The sequence below is a fragment of the Carettochelys insculpta genome, chromosome 3, assembly GCF_033958435.1.
Source record: "Carettochelys insculpta isolate YL-2023 chromosome 3, ASM3395843v1, whole genome shotgun sequence".
NCBI lineage: Eukaryota > Metazoa > Chordata > Testudines > Carettochelyidae > Carettochelys > Carettochelys insculpta.
In genome coordinates, this window is record NC_134139.1 from 2093496 (window position 1) to 2114706 (window position 21211).

The following is a 21211-nucleotide window of genomic DNA, read 5'->3' on the forward strand; positions in this document are numbered from 1 at the left end:
CTCTGTCCCTCTGCCCCACCTGCTCTGTCCTCTTCTCTCCCTCTGCCCCACCTGCTCTGTCCCTCTGCCCCACCTGCTCTCTCCCTCTGCCCCACCTGCTCTGCCCCACCTGCTCTGTCCTCTTCTCTCCCTCTGCCCCACCTGCTCTGTCCCTCTGCCCCACCTGCTCTGTCCTCTTCTCTCCCTCTGCCCCACCTGCTCTGTCCCTCTGCCCCACCTGCTCTGTCCTCTTCTCTCCCTCTGCCCCACCTGCTCTGTCCCTCTGCCCCACCTGCTCTCTCCCTCTGCCCCACCTGCTCTGCCCCACCTGCTCTGTCCTCTTCTCTCCCTCTGCCCCACCTGCTCTGTCCCTCTGCCCCACCTGCTCTGTCCCTCTGCCCCACCTGCTCTGTCCTCTTCTCTCCCTCTGCCCCACCTGCTCTGTCCCTCTGCCCCACCTGCTCTGTCCTCTTCTCTCCCTCTGCCCCACCTGCTCTGTCCCTCTGCCCCACCTGCTCTCTCCTCTTCTCTCCCTCTGCCCCACCTGCTCTGTCCCTCTGCCCCACCTGCTCTCTCCTCTTCTCTCCCTCTGCCCCACCTGCTCTGTCCCTCTGCCCCACCTGCTCTCTCCTCTTCTCTCCCTCTGCCCCACCTGCTCTGTCCCTCTGCCCCACCTGCTCTCTCCTCTTCTCTCCCTCTGCCCCACCTGCTCTGTCCCTCTGCCCCACCTGCTCTGTCCTCTTCTCTCCCTCTGCCCCACCTGCTCTGTCCCTCTGCCCCACCTGCTCTCTCCTCTTCTCTCCCTCTGCCCCACCTGCTCTGTCCCTCTGCCCCACCTGCTCTCTCCTCTTCTCTCCCTCTGCCCCACCTGCTCTGTCCCTCTGCCCCACCTGCTCTGTCCCACTCTCTTTCTGCTTCTCTCTCCCTTGGTGTGCTCCAGAGGGTTCTCAGCTATGCCAATGGTGCTCCTGGTCTGAAGAAGGTGTCAATAAAGCAACCCCCTCCCTGTGCACGGGGGATGCACCAGCTGTGCGAAGGGGCCCGGGCTGGCTGGCTGGGATCCGTGTAGTGGCAGCGAGGTTGCCGTGTCAGTCTGTATTCTAGCCAAACAAAAAGCCGTTGTGGAGCACTTTAAAGACTAACACGGGCTGCGTGGCTGCTGGTTTGTTTTCATGGGCTGAGTGTGGTAGAAGAACCCGTGTCACACTGTACACAATGTGTCCGTGGCTGGCCGAGCCACGCAGAAGTCCCACTCTGCAGTGAGAGTGCGTCCCGGTAGGAACAGCACGGTCAGGCCTCCGGCCAGCCACCCTCGGCGGAGCACTGTGGTTAAACACGCTGCGCCGGGGGAGCCCCACACACTGCGCCTTTGCTCGCAGGCAGCCCCGCAAACGTCTTTGTCACCCTGTTCCAGAGCTCCCCCGGCCGCAGCACCACCGAGGGGAGAGCTGTGCAGCCGCCGGCCAGCAGATGTAACCCTCCACACCAGCTGCAGCTGCTCCCGTGCTTAGCTCTGTGCAGCCCCGCAAACGTCTTTGTCACCCTGTTCCAGAGCTCCCCCGGCCGCAGCACCACCGAGGGGAGAGCTGTGCAGCCACCGGCCAGCAGATGTAACCCTCCACACCAGCTGCAGCTGCTCCCGTGCTTAGCTCTGTGCAGCCACGGCTGGAGACCGGCAGCCAGACCAGCTCGTGCTGCTGTGGCTATTCCGAAGAGCAGCATTTAAAAGCCGCCTCCTGCTCGCTGTTGCGTGTGGAATTCTGGGACGGTTGTTCTGTGTGTACAGCCCCTAGCACTGCTGGGAGTTGTACAAACACACCCATGTGGTAATCATACACCACCTCAGAATGGGTTTCGGTTCCATATGCAAACAAAACGGGCAATGCAGAAATTTCCCACCCAACAACTATTTTCAAAAACAATGTTCCTTTGGGTTCACTCAAAACATTTTCTCTCAACCCCCATTAAATTGGTTGGTTTCAGTTTGGTTATTGACGGTGGCCCCTCCGTTAGTCTAAAATCAAATACCTTCCTGACGGAAAAGTCAAAATAGCCTGTGGCAGCGTCGTCAAATTGCAGCCTTTCCACTTGTCTTTTAAAGTGCAATTCCAGCAACCTGCAAGTTTTGACTTCTGTGGAAACACCACTTCCAAGGGACAAACAGCCTGTCTGAAGTTTTGCAGCCAGCTCTAACTCCTGGGATGTGCCCAGCGCTGGCTGTCAGGTCGCTCCTGCCGCTTTTTGCCCAGGTCCTGTTTATCAAACCGCTGCTGAAGTCACTCAATGGCTGATAAGGCACTAATGGCTCTGAACCCAGGGGGCCGCTGCTAACGAGAATTTCTGCACCACGCCTCTTCTGCTGGTGACTGTCATGCTGGAGCGTTGGCAGACTCTTGGCTCATGCAGAGCCTTGCCACGAGGCGCTCTGTGCGGCAGGCTGGAAAAGCACACTGCGGCTGTCAGAATAATTACCGCCAGCTAAGGTGTTTGCGGTGTGAGCCCCTGTGCAGCACCACGTAAGGCCTGTGAATGTGTCAGCGGCTGTCCTTGAATGGAAATGAGGGGGTGTAACAGGCACTCGTTCTCCCCACGGGCAGGCAGAGTACGGGTGTATTTCACGGGCCTCAGGACAGTTCCATCCTGTGGGCCTAAGGCATCAAGGGGCTGGATGAGGAGCAGGGTGCAGTAGAGACAGCTGGTGCTTACCGGGACCTGGTTGCTCCAAAGGGGGCTGAGCTGCATAGTTATTCCTGTGCGGTTACACCAGCCTTACCACGGCTTTTTCTGAGTGGCTGAACTGTGGTGGGTCGTGGGCAGACAGCTGCGGGGTGGTTCTGATGCAGTTTTGCTGCGGGTGCTGTGACTAGCAGCGCTGGGTTTTGTACTCCGGGGACGAGGTGCTCTGGGAACTGGGCATCGGTGCTGGGCTGAGATCCCTGAAAGAGGGGGTTGCCCCACATGCTGCTTGGCCCCAGGGCTGGTGGTTCACTGGCTGCTAAACTAGCAGCACCAAGCACAGGCCCAGACGCTGTACCTCTGATTTCTCCTCCGGGGGCAAAGCCGACTGACCAGGCCCTGAGAGCTGCTGCTGCCTAGCAGAGCATCAGCACCATTACTTTGTTCTACTATAGAAACCCTGAGTAGTGCCGTGTTCATGTGGAGCTTCACAAAACAACCCAGCCGCCCTGCAGCACTTTAACCAAACAATTTATTAGATGATGAGCTTCCATGGGTCAGACCTGGCAGGCCTGGCTCAGTGGGACCCGGCAGGCCCAGCTCAGTGGGACCCGGCAGGCCTGGCTCAGTGGGACCCAGCTGGCCCGGCTCGGTGGGACCCGGCAGGCCTGGCTCAGTGGGACCCGGCAGGCCCGGCTCAGTGGGACCCGGCAGGCCTGGCTCAGTGGGACCCGGCAGGCCCGGCTTGGTGGGACCCGGCAGGCCTGGCTCAGCGAGACCCAGCTGGCCTGGGAGCATGGGCCAGGAATTGGCCCAGGACAAATGGCTGTTGTAAGAGTGGTTGTGGGCACTTTACTTCCCCCACACGTCCAGCCCTTTAGTCTTACGCTGTGCCCAGCAAGTCAGCACCAGGAATATCCCACTGCCTCCTACTGCCTCGCCAGGGACCCACGTCCCGAGCCAGCCACACCTGTGCTGCAGTTAGCCGCCCCTGCTGCACAGGGCACTGCCCAGGGGAGCACTGGCCCTGCCTCGCGTCCGAGCCGCCCAGCTGAGCATGGAGGAGTGGGTGGGCAAGCAGCAGGGGTGGGTGGGGAGCCAGACTTGCTGAGGGACGGCGTGAGGGGAATGTGACCTACTCTAGTACTGGGGCAGCCCCTAGTGGCGCTCCCCTCAAGTGCTTCCCCAGCACACTCAATGGGGTGCACACGCTGAGCTGCAGCCTGTCCTCGTGAGCTGTGAGGGAGTGGGGGATAGTGTGTAGGTGAGGGGCTCACAGAGGGTGGGGGGCTCCTGCTGAGGGTAACCAGGCGACCGGGTGACACCTCTGGGCTGCAGACAAAGCGGGAGGTGGAGCCTGAGGGGTTTGAGTTGGAACTGGGAGTTGGAAGCAGTTAGTCTGGGCTGGGAGAGAGAGAGAGAGAAAGGAGGGGACAAGGCCCAGCTCCGGGGGCCCCTCGGGGCCTCCTGTCCCCAGCATGGATTGGACTGGCTGTCTCTGCCGGCTGCACTGACTCCTCTGTACCACGATGTGCCCTGTTGGCTAATAAACCCGCTGTTCTGCTGCTAAGTGAGAGTCACTCCTGCTTGCGGATGGGGTGCAGAGCTTGGAGACCCCTGAACCCTGTCACATGAGCTCACTGCAGCACGGGCAGAAAGAGGAGAGGAGGAGATGAAGCGACTTGCCCAAGGTCACTCAGCAACTCAGTGGCAGAGCCATAATTAGCCTCCAGCTCTGCTGACTGGGTACAGACCCTGGCCCCCCAGGCTGAGTGGGCTCTCTTGTGTTCCCGGGTTTCCAATGACATTTAGTGTTGTGCTTGCCCCAGAGCAGCTGGTGGTGGCATGGAGCTGAGCAGTGGGTGCGAGCCTGTGGGGAGTGGCTGCAGGTGAGGTGGGCAGGGAGACGAGTGGAGAAGCCTGTCCCTGCAGAGACCCAGGGCCCAGTGCCTTGGCTGCCAGACAGAACACAGGACTCAGGCCACCAGCGGGGAGCCCAGTCTCTGTGCTGGGGGCCCCAGGCTGAGAAGGTCCACCAGGCCTGTCGCTGGGCTGCTCCGGAGAACAGGTGCGGGGAGACGGGCACGGCCTTGCGGCTGAGGAGGAGCCGCTGGGAGCCGGGAGGGCTCCCCGACAGTGCTGCTTGGTGGGTGAGTGAGGCAGGCAGTGGTGACTCCAGAGCGGCTGTGCCAGGCTGGGGAAGAGGCGCCGGGAGCTCCATGCCAGGGCCCAGCCATCGGAGCTGGAGCCTTGTCCCGCGGGGAAGCCAGCGAGGGGCAATGGAACAGCACAAGCTATGGCTGTGGCCAGCACAGAGCAGGACGGTCCCATGGGGCTGAAGCTGCAGGCAGTTGGCAGTGTGACCCAGCTGGCACCCGGGAGGCCCGAGCGCCACAGTGCAATGACGGCACACGGAGGTGGGGCGTCTGGCCAATAGCACAGGAGAAGCGGAACGACCGCCGCAAGAGGCCAAGCTGCACAGTGCAGGCGTCGGGCACCAGGGTGGGAAGCCCCGGTGCCCGCCCAGGGCCGGAGGGGGCTGCTGGTTCAGAGACGGGGGATAACGTCACGGCCGGCAGAGCACTGTCCCGCCGTGAAGCAGTAAAGAGAAGACATGAGAAGTAACGGCAGGACTCGAGCATGTCCCTGGGCTGGAAGCCCTGTGGGGAAGGGTTGTCAGTCGACCCCCCGAGCCAGGCACGGACCGAGGTCTCTCCGCACGCTGGGGACTAACAGCTCCTGGTGGGTGCCAGCGACGGCGGGTTTCTTCACCAAACCGCGTGGGAACCCCAAGGAGGCGACGCCGTGCGATGTGATTTTCACTGCGTTCTGGGAGGGTGTGAAGACATCGCAGCACAGCTGGTGGTAGGAACCAATCCTGGGGCGAGTGACAAGTAGGGTGACCCTCTGTCCTGTATGGGCGGGACAGTCCTGTATCTGGGACACCAAAAAGGCTTCCCGGCTTATTTTTTAAAAGGGACAAGTTGTCCCATATTGGGGCCCTCCCCTCCCTCAGTTCCTGGAGCCTCAGGGAAGCCGGGGGAGTGTGGGCAGCTGCCACTTCGCCAGGGCTCCCCGGAGCTTGGAGGAGCCACCCCTCACCCTACCTCTCCCAGTCCCATATTTGGGACAGGGAGATAAGGTCTCCCCAGAGATATGAGTTGATTCACTGTGACTTAATCTGGGTTAGGAAGGCCCTTCCCTTGCTCGGCTACTCGGGTTTTATTTCACAAGAATAGATGTGGGGAAATTAAAGTCCTTAATTAAAGAAATCTACTGGCCAGACGAGCTGGGGGGTTAATTTGGAGGAGCTGTGGAATTTCTTTCAATCAATTAAACAAAAATCAGTCCAACCTGCACCCCAAGCAAGGAGAAAAGCCTGCAGGGAAAGGCCCCAGAGCCAGCTGGCTGGAGAACTGACCCAGGAAGGAGCTGAGGAGACAGTCGAGAACCCGGGGGCAGAAAAGGGATCACCGAAGCAGCCACCCGAGGGAAGCTGGGCAGCGTAGGAACAAAGGGCGAGCTGGTGATGCTCAAGTCTTGCCAGTGCCAGTAAAATGCGACAAATGGGTTTGTTGTGCACATAAAAAGAGCAGAAGGACGGAAAAGGCTGGGCCACAGGGCATTGTGAATGGGAAGGAGGTTGCAGATCACTGAGGCGCGCTCCCCAGGCTGCATGGCTACTGTGCCAGATTTACCAGTGCCGGAGCACGGCAGGAAGGCAGGAGACTGGTGGAAATGAGCACCTACAAATGGAAATCAGCACATCTCAGATGAAGGAAAAACTTAGCTGGAGCAAGAATTTTAACCCCACCTACCGGGGTGCTGTCATCTGGCTGGAGACTAGCTAACAGTGTGCCTGTACCAAGAAAAGAGATCCAGACAATCCGCCCTGTTTGTGTGACCTCAGAAACATGCACAGCCTGACAACTAACTGTGGTACAAAGAATAACAACACTGAAGCAGACCTAACCCACCATGGATACACCTAATGTAGACCAGGCCAGGCCCACCTGGCTTCTCTCTTGGAGACACAGCTGATGTGTTCAGGTAAGGAGTGTGCAAAAGACCTAGCCTGCTTGGACTCTAGTAAAACATTTGATGGGACAACAGGGGGAACTGAGCTAATTCAAGCAGAGGAGGCTCAGCAGCAGACCTGCTGGGGGGTACAGGGGTGCAGGCCCAGGGATGTGCTGAAAGGTGACTTACCGGAGTGGCGGGAGGTTCCTGGTGGCCTTCCTCCAGCACTGGTCCAGGGACCAACCTTATCCGCTGTTTGCATTCGTGTCCTTGGCACAGAAAATCTGAGTGCTTGAGGGAACACAGAGGCCTTGCTGAGATGGACTCTGAGCAAACAGCACAGTCAATTTAGAGACTAATTACACATTACAGCTGCCAGCTGATAGGCTCTCATAACCCTGGAGATACTTCCAGTGCCTGAGAGCGAGACCAGCTGGCTTACAGCATCATTCACTGTGCTGTAGTCGAAGATAAAACCCCATTCTCATAGGGATGGCTGGCGTGTGACTCCCTGGCACAGGCTGTGCTCAGTGGCACCGCGGGGCAGCTAAACACATGGAAACAAGGCTCAACAGGTGCCGACTGTGGAGCAAGGCTGCCCTGCTAGCACAGCTGGCAGACTGCTGCTTTTTGCCCTGCATAAGGGCCCCGGCCACTGCATGCTTGGAACGGGGCTGTCACTGCTGTAGTGCGGCTCCAGGCTTCACTGATACCTAGATGCCCAACACCCACTCAAATCCCAGGGGAGATCGGCATCTAGTTTGTTTCGGGGGGGCTGAGCCTAAGTGAAAATAACAGCTGTACGGCATCAGAGCAAAGGCCCATCCAGCCCAGTGTCCTGTCTGCCACCAGAGCAGGGAATCAGCCAGGGATGCCACCCCCATCACCCATCCTTGTGTTCCGCTGATTGGAAGGCTGAACCCGCCTGTGCAGTGTGCAATGGATGTCACTAAACCTGCCTGTGCAGTGTGTGACTCACCTGTGCAGTGTGCGTTGGCTGTCGCTGAACCTGCCTGTGTAGTGTGCAATGGATGTCACTGAAACCGCCTGTGCAGTGTGCGACTCACCTGTGCAGTGTGCGATGGATGTCACTGAACCCACCTGTGCAGTGTGGAATGGATGTCACTGAACCCACCTGTGTAGTGTGCGATGGCTGTCGCTGAACCCTCCTGTGCAGTGTGTGATGGCTGTCGCTGAACCCGCCTGTGCAGAATCGGGGGGGTCTGTCCCTCCTGGGGGCTGGGAATGTGTGCAGAATCGGGGGGAGGGGTCGGTCCCTCCTGGGGGCTTGGAATGTGTGCGACTCACCTGTGCGGTGTGCGATAGATCTCACTGAACCCGCCTGTGCAGTGCGCAATGGCTGTCGCTGAACCCGCCTGTGCAGTGCGCAATGGCTGTCGCTGAACCCGCCTGTGCAGTGTGCGATGGCTGTCGCTGAACTCGCCTGTGCAATGTGCGACTCACCTGTGCAGTGTGCGATGGCTGTCGCTGAACCTGCCTGTGCAGTGTGCGATGGCTGTCGCTGAACTCGCCTGTGCAATGTGCGACTCACCTGTGCAGTGTGCGATGGCTGTTGCTGAACCCGCCTGTGCAGTGTGCGATGGCTGTCGCTGAACTCGCCTGTGCAGTGTGCGACTCACCTGTGCAGTGTGCGATGGCTGTTGCTGAACCCGCCTGTGCGGTGTGATAGCTGTCACTGAACCCGCCTGTGCAATGTGCGATGGCTGTCGCTGAACCCGCCTGTGCAGTGTGCGATGGCTGTCGCTGAACTCGCCTGTGCAATGTGCGACTCACCTGTGCAGTGTGCGATGGCTGTTGCTGAACCCGCCTGTGCAGTGTGGAATGGATGTCACTGAACTCACCTGTACAGTGTGCAACTCACCTGTGCAGTGTGCGATGGCTGTCGCTGAACCTGCCTGTGCGGTGTGTGATGGCTGTCACTGAATCCACCTGTGGAGTGTGCGATGGCTGTCACTGAACCCGCCTGTGCAATGTGCGACTCACCTGTGCAGTGTGCGATGACTGTTGCTGAACCTGCCTGTGCGGTGTGTGATGGCTGTCACTGAACCCACCTGTGGAGTGTGCGATGGCTGTCACTGAACCCGCCTGTGCAGTGTGCGATGGCTGTCACTGAACTTGCCTGTGCAATGTGCGACTCACCTGTGCAGTGTGCGATGGCTGTCGCTGAACCCGCCTGTGCAGTGTGGAATGGATGTCACTGAACCCACCTGTGCAGTGTGCAATGGATGTCACTGAACTCACCTGTACAGTGTGCGACTCACCTGTGCAGTGTGCGATGGCTGTCGCTGAACCCGCCTGTGCAGTGTGTGATGGCTGTCGCTGAACCCGCCTGTGCAGTGTGCGACTCACCTGTGCAGTGTGTGATGGCTGTCGCTGAACCCGCCTGTGCAGTGTGCGATGACTGTTGCTGAACCTGCCTGTGCGGTGTGTGATGGCTGTCACTGAATCCACCTGTGGAGTGTGTGATGGCTGTCACTGAACCCGCCTGTGCAGTGTGCGATGGCTGTCACTGAACTCGCCTGTGCAGCGTGCGACTCACCTGTGCAGTGTGCGATGACTGTTGCTGAACCTGCCTGTGCGGTGTGTGATGGCTGTCACTGAACCCGCCTGTGCAGTGTGTGATGGCTGTCACTGAACCCGCCTGTGCAGTGTGCGATGGCTGTCCCTGACCATGCCTGTGCAGTGTGCGATGGCTGTCCATGACCTCGCCTGTGCAGTGTGCGATGGCTGTCGCTAGCCATGGTTCATGGAATGGCAGCCTTTGGTGCTTCTCGGTGCACGTTACAAGTATTGCTGATGGCAGGCTCGCTCGGAGAGAGCGTGTGGGAGGGGGTATAGCTAGTTTGTGGGCGACATGTTTTGCTGGAAGTTCTAAACAAAAAAAACACCTGAAGAAAAGTGTTGGTTTGGCCAAAGCAAACTGGAACTCATTTGGAGCTGTGGCGTAATTGAGCAACTTGGCTTTGGCCCCCGTCTGGAGCAGGGCCATGACAGAGGGTGTCTGCAGCCCAAGGGAGAGCCTGGCTGCTGAGCTAACTCTTACAAAGGCAGGGAGGTGGGGCAGAAGTGAGACAGCACCTCCTCCCCGATTGGCTTGTGAATGGCTGAACTGACGTGCATCAAAGCTGGGCCTAGCCTGGGCTGCAAAGCAGCAATCTGGGCCCAGCCCCCTCTCACAGCTGGGGACTGACATGCCCTGGAGCTAAATAGCATTGGGCAAGTCCCACAAGAGCCATTAGCCGCACCGATTAACTCCCGCTCTGCTCTGCTGCCCACCAATGCGCCCTGCAGGCAACGTGGCCAACCGCTGGGCTCTCAGCACCCGCCAGCAGGCTCCGAGCACTGGTATTCAGGCAGGCCAAGTACACGCGGACAGGGCATTCGAGTCCTTTGCTCGGCAGGGTGCATGCAGCGATTCTTGGATCTGCTGGTGCTATGGGGAGACCAGCTGCTCTGCTCCACTCTGCTGCCTCCTGCCCCTGGGTCCAGCTTCTCCAGCGCAGGTTATTTACCCAACAGAGCCGACCCCTAACGAGCGTAACGGGGCCTTGCTCTGGTGTCATGTGCACTGTTATGTGCTCACTGGTTCCTGGTGAGCCTCTCCAAGGCCACTGCAGTTGGAGCCTGGTAACAGCCTCCCCTGGAGTTCGCTGCGCAGTGCTCACGGCGAGCGCCTGGCCAGGCCTGGGCGGCTGTAGCAGGAGACTGACTACGAACGAATGACAAACAGCACAGCAGGGAAGCACTTTGGGCCTGGGGGAATTTTCAACTTAGCCTTCTGGCTGGGGCGGGGGGTGGGTGGGAGACCCCCAGAGCTCAGGGACACCCTCATGGAGCCCTCTGCCCAGCTCAGTAACCCCAGGAGCAGGCTATCAGCAGAGAGGGGCTCTTGCCCCAGTGACTGTGAGCCACGGAGCAATTCCCCAGCTGCCCCCAGGCAAGCACAGCTTTGTTCCCCTCCCGTGGGGGGCTCTGAACAACACACCCCCTAACCTCTTTCATCCACATGAGGCTTTTCCCCCACAGTTCGGCTGATGGACCCAGGTTGTTGATAGGAGGGACTGAAGCTGCAATCTCCGGGGCTAAAGCCACAGGCAGTGCAGCCCAAGCTAGAAGGCTGCTGGCTGTAGAGTGCAGACTTCCCTCTCCCTTCTCAGTGCTCTCTGGGCAGGTGCGCAATGACTCTTTTGGCGCACTGACAGCTGTGCATACACACACCAGCGCTGGCGCACCACTGATCAGCTGGGCGGCATTTGAATCTCTGCTGAAGGACTGCACAAGCACCTAGCTTGCAGGGAACGCCGGCTATGACCCTGCTATGGGCGGGTTTTCCTAGCTCAAGCCTAGGGCCGTTGGAGACCCTCCCGATACCCCGTCCTGTGGTGCCTTTCACATAGCCCCGACCTGAGACAAAAGCCGTCCACGCCCCCCGGCGCTGGCAGAGCAGCTGCCTGTCTCTAGGCCTGGGCTGGCCGTGGGGGTGCGTGGCTGGGGTTGGTCTGGCTCACCGAAGGGCTGGCGTGTTAGGAGGCACATATGGCTTAGCCCAAGGAGCCGTGGCTGCCCTTGTCTAACGGGGCCTGTGTGAGTCTGACTTGCAATAGCACCACAGGGTTGGAAGAGCTCTCAGGAAGTCACCGAGTCCAGCCCCTGGGGAGAAGTGGGGGGTGGAGAGCCTGCTACACCCAGGGGTGTGAGTTCAACCCTCCAGGAGACCATTTAGGGGTCTGGGGCAAATAAAAAATGGGGAAGGTGCTTGGCCCTGCCAAGAGGGCAGGGGACTGGACTCAGTAACCTCCCGAGGTCCCTTCCAGCTCGAGATGAGGATCTCTAAGCCACGCAGCCCAGCCTGGGGTGTCTGAGGGGTGGCATGGGAGCTGCTCATACCACAGATGGCCCGTAACAAGGGAGAGGAGCTGTTACTCCTGGTGACCCTTCAATGTGGGCCAGGCTTGGAAGGAGCTTGGAGCTGGAAATCCCCCATCTGGTACCAGGACGGCTGAAGCTGCTTCTTGTTCTGCTCTCTGCCGGGGGTGGCTCTGGACACGCAGCTCCTCAGGCCACTGGCAGGAGGTCTCTGCTGCTTGGGCAGGTGGAGTGCACAGCCCCTGGGGGTTTCTAGGCGAAAGTATGAGATTGCCCAGTGGCTTACCTGGGCTAGCCCTGCAGATCAAAGACGCCCATATGGCCCTGAGAATTGCCACCCCCTGCAGTGGTTGCTGCTGTGTGCCATCGCACTGGACATAGGCTGTCCCCCCAATGGGCACAGTCCAAATGCTGTGGCCCCTCTCTGCCGGGCGGCGCTGAGACACCATGCTCCCTCGCCTGGGGCAGAGGGGAGCCGAGCTTTCCTAGGGCCAGCGTCCAGCTGCCCTCAGCGTCTGGCCTGTGGCAGGATGGCTTCGAGCCTAGCAGAGCCAGTAGGACGGGGCAAGCGGAGCCAAGACCTGAGCGGCAGCCTGCCCCTCCGAGGTGCGCAGTGTGCACGGACTGGGCATTGGGCACAGGGGGGAGCTCTGGCCCCTAGGTCAGAGTGTGACTCCCCCGCTGGGGGGCTCAGGCCGGAGCTCGGGCTGGAGAGGGATAGGCTGGTGGAAATGCAGCCAGGGCGGTGTCCGTGGATGGTGCTGAACCAGCAGTGTGCGCCATGGCTATTTCAATGCAAGGAGGGATGGACCCCCCGATTCTGCACACATTCCCAGCCCCCAGGAGGGACCGACCCCCCTCCCCCGACTCTGCACGCATTCCCAGCCCCCAGGAGGGACCGACCCCCCTCCCCCGATTCTGCACGCATTCCCAGCCCCCAGGAGGGACAGACCCCCCCCGACTCTGCACACATTCCCAGCCCCCAGGAGGGACCGACCCCCCCGCGACTCTGCACGCATTCCCAGCCCCCAGGAGGGACCGACCCCCCCCCGACTCTGCACACATTCCCAGCCCCCAGGAGGGACCGACCCCCCCCGACTCTGCACACATTCCCAGCCCCCAGGAGGGACCGACCCCCCTCCCCCGATTCTGCACACATTCCCAGCCCCCAGGAGGAACAGACCCCCCTCCCCCGATTCTGCACGCATTCCCAGCCCCCAGGAGGGACCGACCCCCCTCCCCCGATTCTGCACGCATTCCCAGCCCCCAGGAGGGACAGACCCCTCCCCCGATTCTGCACGCATTCCCAGCCCCCAGGAGGGACCGACCCCCCTCCCCCGATTCTGCACACATTCCCAGCCCCCAGGAGGGACCGACCCCCCTCCCCCGATTCTGCACACATTCCCAGCCCCAGGAGCGACCGACTCCCCCCCCCCAATTCTGCACACATTCCCAGCCCCAGGAGGGACCGACCCCCCCCCCCCGATTCTGCACACATTCCCAGCCCCCAGGAGGGACAGACCCCCCCCCCGATTCTGCACACATTCCCAGCCCCCAGGAGCGACCGACCCCCCCCCCAATTCTGCACACATTCCCAGCCCCCAGGAGGGACAGACCCCCCCCGACTCTGCACACATTCCCAGCCCCCAGGAGGGACAGACCCCCCCCCCGATTCTGCACGCATTCCCAGCCCCAGGAGCGACCGACCCCCCCCCCCCAATTCTGCACACATTCCCAGCCCCCAGGAGGGACAGACCCCCCCCCCCCGATTCTGCACGCATTCCCAGCCCAAAGGAGGGACTGAACCCCCCGATTCTGCACACATTCCCAGCCCCAAGGAGGGATCGACCCCCCCGCATTCTGCACACATTCCCAGTGCCCAGGAGGGACCAACCCCCGCCCCCCGGAATTCTGCACCCATTCCCAGCCGCAAGGAGGGACCGACCCCCACCCCCAATTCTACAGATATTCCCAGCCTCGAGGTGGGACTGACACCCCAGGGTCCCTCCTGCGGCCTCTGTCCCTTTCCTAAGGATTGTCCATGGATTTCCCTGGAGTGCGACTGGTAAGGACCTTTCCCATCCCCTGTACCCTGGGGAGGGACCAGCAGCCCACCCTCCTCTCCCGGATAGAGACCCCCCAGCTTCTGTTTGGCTGAGCAGAGGAAGACACTGCTTTATCCCTGGTCCTGATGTGCTGGGAGCACGACCATGGCCTTCAGCCTCTGTGGTGGTGACTAGGCTGCTCCCCTGCTGGGGGTACACAGGCTCTGCAGGGCCGGGAGCTCCCATGTCCAGAGTGGTGGGGGTGGCTGAGGTGGGCCAAGCAAACACCAGGTCTGAGCACGATTTGCTTTAATAAACTGGGTCAGCAGCAGAAAAATCGTTTTGAGTGCATCTGTCCTCCTGCTCCCACTGCCCACCCCTCCCCACCGGAGAAGCCATCCCCCAGCAAAGGGGCAGCTGCCCTGTCCTCACGGAGCCCGGCCAACTGCAGCCGTGGGACGAATGAGCCCCAGCGCCCTTCTGCCCTGGTGCTGAGGGAAGGAGTCTTGAAACAGCCATTTGCCACGGTCAGCGCGGCAGCAACGTTATACACAGCCAGGCCTCGCCTGCGCTCTCGTAACCCGCTTGCGGGAACGGCAGGCCAGTCGGGAAAAGAAACGGAGCAGGTTATTCCAGGCAAGGGAACGAGGCCCTCGTTTGGCTCCTTTGCCACGGCCCAGTGCCAGGGGTTACCGGAGGGGACAGAGCAGGGAGAAATGTCCCACGGCTGCACCAGGCTGGGCTGGAGCCTGCTTGCTAAGACCGAGCTGGGATGCTGGGAGCTGCTGTCCTGGGGCTGGGGGCCAGGGTGGGCTCCGAAGCCTCCCTGCCCTTCGGCTGGCGCTGCTCGCCGAGGAGCCACTCCTGCTGTTGCTCGTGCTCAGGGGCTGGACAGGCCCCCCTGGCCCGCGGGGGCTGCTGGCGTGAGGGTCGTGCCTCAGGAGCATGAACGATGCAGCGTGACTGGCGCCAAGGGTTATTATTAACACAGTGCAGGCGGCCGCCACGGTCCTCGCGCTGGCCGGGCTGGTCGGCCCTGGCCCTGCGCACACCCTCGCCCTCCCGTTCATGTGAGGAGCAGGAGAGGAAAACCATTTTCTCGCTAGTTCTCCCATGGCACCTAGGGGCCATCCGGTGATTAGGCTGTGCCGGTCTGTCGGAGCCGCCGTCTGCCTCCGGCAAACAAGTCCCACACATCGGCCCGTCCCCGGAACTGCTCCGCTAAGAGCCAGCTGCCGCGGGGCTCCCACAGGGATTGAGTGCAGTGTGGTCTCATGGAGTGACTAGCAAGTCAGGGCAAGCCAGCGGGGACGGGGGTGTGACGTTCCAGGCCACCGGCCGAAGCGAGACTCACGAACACAGCAGTGCATACAACAGAGCAGCAGGGAGATGAAGAGACGCAGGACTTGCGCATCACAACCCATCCACCTGCGGCATCACTGCACTGTCTCCTCAGCATCCAGCACCAGCCTGTGCGTCTTCTGGGTGCTTGGGAAAATCGCACTTGCCTGCACTGCAGAGAGCCCCGCACTCAGAGGTGGTTGTTTTTGGACAGGTAGGCGATCAGCGCCACGGTGACGCCCACGTAGATGCCTGTTCCAATCGTGATGGACAGCACGGCCAAGAAGAGGGCGCGCCGGGAGCTGGAGCTCGCGTGGTGGAAGTCTCCCTTGGCCACTGCCTTGTTTGTCTGCAAGAGAAACCAACACAAGGCGCGTTTACTGACCCTGGGATTGGAGCGGACACACTCCCCCGCGATGGAGGCGACCGACACTTCAGAGAGCAGGAACCACTTCAGCATGGCGCGAACCGAGGGGCCTGGCAGAAGGTGGGCCTGGCTGGGCGCCGCTGTGGTCACGTCACAGCCTCTCGCTGCTTCAGCAAACCAAGTCTCACTTTCCAAAGCGGGTAGGCACTGAGGTGGGAGTGAGACTTGTAAGTGCCTAACTCCCTTTAGAAAATGAGGTGTAGGCTCCTAAGTCACTTAGGTGTTGCAATACCAAGGACCCCTAGACACCTTTAAAAATCAAGGCTGTGCAAACGTAGCCCCTAGCCGTGCCAGGGATACTCGCAGGATTGGGGCCTTATACGTCAAGGTCGCCAATGGGACCGTTAATCTTCCAAATGCTTTCAGACTAAGCCTCGCTGGAACGCCTGAGCCGGGACGCCCTCCTCCTGCATGTTGCTGGGCCACCCTTCCTAAGTGCATGATAACCTGCTGCTTGGATAGCTGGCGTCCTGCCCAAGGGCCTTGGTACAAGAAGACAGAGCAAAGCTCCACAAAGGCCAAACCTAGAACCCATTGAAGTCACACACGCTTTGGGCTGAAGCCTTGACAAAGCAAAGGTGAAGCAGCCTGGAACATCCTCATCACCATGTCGCTGTTAGGCCCAACCACCCGACCATGCTCATCACTGGCAAACAGTTACCCGCCGCTAGTGGTACACAGCCCCGCTCGTGGTACACAGGTGAGAGGTCCCATCACCCCTGCCCTCCACTAGCGGTACAAGAGAAAGCCGTCACACAGCCCCGCACTCCCTTACAGGTGAGGCATAGCACCCTGCCACCCCACCCCACCCTGCCCCGTCCTGCCCCGCCCCGCCCCGCCCGGGATGCGTGAGGCTTTGGGAGGCGGAAGGAAAAAGAAGGCCTTGTGGGTGGCAAGTAGAACACTGCGCGGCACTCGGACGGAGGCTGCTTCTCCACTTCCACATGCCGTGTCTGAGGAGGGGGGCGGACGCCCAGAGATCTAACGACCTGGGTTCCCTGTAAGCTGAGCACAGGGGCAGCTGCACAGGAGAGTCAAGTGCCGCCCAGCTGATCAGCAGAGCCCACAGCCAGCAGCGTGTGTTTCTACTGGTGGTGCACTTCACAGAAATTATTCTGCCCATGGATGGAAAACATGAGCAGGAACACCGGCTAGCAACCCATGAAAATCACAATTGGCTCCTCTCCGGGGGCCTTCCAATGGCCAGTCCCACCCCTGCCAGCGGGGAGGCCCTGGGCATGCTCAGACAGCTCCTTCCCTCACTGATGGGATGGCTCACGCGGAATACAAGGTGGCTGAAGCTGACGGAACCAGCCCACTGCCCCAGCTGCCCTGGAGAGCTGCACAACAAGGGAGCTGGTTGGGACTCAGCCAGGTCCATGGGCGCTCTTAGGGTTTTGCTACTGCAGCTCCATTTGCTAGCAGTGATACCAAGGAAACCAGGCACCATGCAGCTGGGGGCTTCCCTGTTAGGAGCACTACCCACTGCACCCCGAGCCAGTAACACACAACAAGCTCCTCAGCCATGGAGATCCTGAGCTCCTGGAGACCAGTGGTGATGCAGGGCTTGGCCCCATTGACTGCAGTGGCGTTAGTCCGGTGCTTAACGCTGAGCATGTGCTTAGGCGCTCTGCCAGGGCGTGTGCCCGCTCAACCGTCAGGTTGGATTTTAAAACGACTGTACTCCTTAGAGACCTGGGTGCAGAATGGTGCAGTGCCAGGGCTGGCCTCCTTGCAGAACAGAACTTTTCAGGTACACGCATTAGCAGAAGGCTTCGCAGAATTCACTGTTAGTTTAAAAGTTAACAGAAAATATCCATCTTTATTTTTACACATTTTTTCTATGTTCATCTACATAACTGTTCATAGTGGTAGGAAACTATGGCTGGGGGGTGTGACTAATTCTTTAATGATGGGAGGTGCTGAGATGCAGGACCTTAAAGCTTTCTAAAGCTGTTAAAATGCAAATTGTCAACATCACATGTCAAAATACACAAAGTAAATCTCCTTCAATCAAACTCTGTTACAGTCTCAAGCAGCATTTTCTGTCTGTTGCCTGTCTGCACATTTCAGCTACTAGTGATGGAAACGTCCATAGTGAAACTGGCCAATAAAAGTGAATCCATCCTACTCTGGTTATTATATATTATGTAGTGTTTGTGCTGCCCATGCACCTAAGGACAGCACTTGAGAACCAGGTGCTGGACACTGGAAGCAAACATGGCCCAAAACCACACAGGCTTTGACCCAGGTCATAGAAAACACGTGCTGTCCCAGGGCTGATGCACAACCAGACCTACCTCTTTTCACTAATAGATCTCAAAGCTCTTTATCAGTGAGATCAGGGTCATTACCCCCATTATACCTGGGGGAAACCAAGGCGATTCAGCTGGCCAGCAACAGGAAGAGAACCCCCATCTTCCAAGGCCCTACCTCGCACTCCACCCACTAAGCCACACAGTCCCGCAAGCAGCTGTGACAGCTTTACGGGCTTCCTATGATTGCCTGCAGACTCACTTGTCCCTAAGTCACAATAGGTCACGGTGCAGGGTGAGGAGAGGGCACCGTTAAAGCTGTATTGTATTCACAGTGTACAAACGTGGCTTTTGACACTTCCCTGCCAGTGTTTCACTTTCCAGCCAGCTCTTGTTGTGCCCGTCTTTTTACCATCTTGCTCCTGAAGCAATTCTGCGCAGCCAAATGACAGGCCGCAAAACTGACAAAAACGCCGCTGGCCATTGCGGAGTGACTCTATTAGGAGAGCTGTCTCCTCTGATTTATCGGCCCAGTTCTCCTGCAGCATAACATCTTCTGAGTGTTCAAAGTGAAAACATCCAACAGTGCGTGAGGGGGAGGCAGGGCAGGCCAGGCCCAGGTGCGGGAGGAGAGTCAGCCTGGGGAAAGGGCAACAAACAAGCAGCTGCCCTGATGCAATTTACCTGCACTGCACTGGGACTCCGGCAAAGCTGCCACTGATTGCTGAGCACCACCTGATGTTTCCCCAGCTCCCACCAGTTGGCTGAGCACACAGGCTGGAGGTCTCCAAAGAGCTGAGACACTGAGGGTTGCCAACTGGCCCGGTTTCACCGGGTCTCTTCCGGAATTAGGGTCTAGCTCCTGGAGGCTACCAAAGCCAAACTAGGAGATTTGGGGCCACTAAAGATCAGGTGGTGCCACGGGGCTAAAGCAGGCTCCCTACCTGCCCTGGTTCCACTGCACTCCCAGAAGCCGCTAGCCCATCCCCGGGGGACCATCAGCGAGTCTCTGCGCTTTACTCTCACCGAGCTCCAGCATTGGCTGGGAACTGCGGAAAGGGCAGGGGGCAGAAGGCAACTGGGGCTAATTTTTGCTGGATCAGATCTTGGAAACTCACTGATTTGCTTGAACCATCTCCAAGAACTCCAGCTTCACTCTGACTAGGTGCTGAAACCTCGGGCCAGATACAGTGGCTGGTTTTGCTCCCAGATGTTCAGGTTCAGTTCCCTGGTAAGTGTGACTCAGAACGTACCTGTTAGCTCTGGCAACCCAACACATACCGTGCAGCTCAGCTGGCTGACAACTGATACGCCCACCCGCAAGCAGTGCACGTATCTGGTTCTCAGCTCAGACCCACCTAGTGGCCTCTGGCAGCCAGGGTGCAGGAGGAGATGTTAAACTCACTGTGAAACCGAGGAGAGCCCTGTGCATTGGGAGAGATCCTCCTTTCAGCTCAGTTCACCAGCGGTGCTACTGGTGCTAGCGACAGCCCTGGTCTGAAGCTGCAACGTTAGCAGATGAGCTGGGAGTGGGCAAGCAGGCACATTCTCTGTCCCGCTCGTCTCCCTCTTGCCTGGCTCCTGGGGCACAGAGCTTGTTTCTCTGCTGGTTGCTCTAGCCTAGGCCTGTGCCGGCTCAGCTCAGCCCGAGAATCCAGCAGAGGCGATGAGCTGCTGGTGACGCTCCATAGGCCTCCGCACAGGGACGAAGCTGACTCGATCAGATGCCACCTCTGCTGCAAGCTGCCAGGGAAGGAGGAATTAAACCGAACACAATCCGAGACTTCCAAACAAAGCTACAGGCCCGCATCCCATGCTACCGTTTTCACAGACTCCACAGCTGACACTACTGGCTGAAAGCGGAAAGTGACTTCCTCTGCTGGCAGGGCTTCGTGCCACTGTGCCGCAGAGCTAGCCGGCTGCACAGCCCAGCACCAGAGAGTGACAGAGAAGCGCCATAACAAGCCGGCACAGAGGCAGAGTCAGGTGAGTGCTCTCCGCCTGGAACGGGTCCCCTAGCTGTGAGAATGGGACCCAGGGCCATGTCCCAACTCTAACCCCCTTCTCCCAGCACCCTCACTTTGGTCAAATACATCCCAGCTCTGCGAGCAGCGGGTGTAAACCAGCACTACTCTGCTGGAGTCAATGGGTCAGCTCCAGCCGGTCTAAATCCGGGTAGCCCCACTGAAGCCCTCGGAAGGACACTGTTTTACACCAGCGGAGGGTCTAGCCCATGCGGTTTGTACCTCCCAGCTGTGAATGAAGCAAGCTGCATTTTGCGGGTAACAGTGAAAAGCCAGGGTCAAACGTCTCTCCTGCCTCCAGCGACTATTCATCCGCACAGGGAATACCCGACTGCACAGCCCAAACGTAGGACTAGCACTGCTGGGCCACAGCCGAGTCCCTGGGGGTAAGTGCAATGCTTCCCACGCTGATCCGACAGGACTGAGGTTGGAGGGGGGCCTCCCTGCGCAGCCACGGCCCCTGAGTTACGCTAACTAGCCCGTCCGCGGGGCGAGACAAGGCTCGCTGTGTTTTAGGAAGAGCAGGGCAGTATTAAGGCGAATGGGCCGGGTCCACAGTGGGTGTAACCTGGCAGAGCTCCCTGGTAACGGGCTGCCCATTGGTGCCTTTCCCGGCTCTGCATGCTCAGGTTAGCTCAAAGTCTCAGGCCGAGGCAGATGCCCGGGCAGGAGCCCGCCTGTGCAAAGGTGAGCTCGTGGCGGGGTCCCACACTGCCACGACCAGGCCTGAGAGAGAACTGAGTGCAGCCTCTCAGCTCCCTCCTTTTCTCTGGCTCGGCAAGAGGTGCCTGGCGCCCATGAGCACTAAGCCAGGTCAGCTCAGCCTTGGGGCGGCGAGCTCTGCCACAGGGGGGCCAGCAGGGGATAAATAAAAGATCTGGCAGGTGAGCAATGAGCTGGGGATAGCTCATCACTCGTTGGAAGGGGCACTTACTTGCCACACAGACGCGACATTGTCAGAGAGATGCATCTTCTTGCAAAGAACTCAGGTTCTGGACCTCGCCTGATTTTCAGCTGTCCTTACTTACTTTCGAGCAGCCCAGCACCAGACTCTCTGACTCACATGCCTTGGCTATCCCATCGCCCTGCATGCACTTGACAGCAGCTGTGCTGGGCTCTGTGGCTAGGGCTGCGAGCTGGGGCCACAGCTGGAAAGATGCAGGTCTGAGCAGTGCGGCAGGAAAGAGCATTTAACCACACCCGTTCGAGGTGCTGCATTGGTTGGGCAAAGATATCTCCCAAAAGCTGTGGAGAAGCCATGGGGAAATTCCACATGTCCTTGTGCTTCAGTGGAGTGGCCGAGGAGCTGTACTGGCGTTTCCGTCCAAGAGCACACAGAACGTCAATCGTGGCTCTGGGCCACTGGCCTACAGGCTAGAGAAGAATAAATATCACACCTCTGCAGCTGCAAGTTAAAAATCAGATGCAACATCCAGTGCCTCCCCTCACATCCCCACTGCTCACAAATGGCTCTTCCGCTGTGCTGGCTTTTAACCCAGGAATGCAGCCCCCCACCCCGGTTCTCAGGTGCACCCCGAGTCCAGCTCCTGCCCTGCC

The 21211-nt window shown here is 59.4% G+C and overlaps 1 protein-coding gene across 1 annotated transcript in view; it reads right to left on the minus strand.

The window, feature by feature from the left end:
• Window positions 1-13912: 13912 nt before the first annotated feature.
• The window catches only part of SYNDIG1 (synapse differentiation inducing 1), an 86780-nt gene continuing 79481 nt past the window's right edge, over window positions 13913-21211 (minus strand). Inside the window, exon 4 of the mRNA XM_074988419.1 lies at window positions 13913-15297. Coding sequence (XP_074844520.1) covers window positions 15139-15297 — 159 coding nt within the window. The 3' untranslated portion in view covers window positions 13913-15138. The remainder of the gene's footprint in view (window positions 15298-21211) is intronic.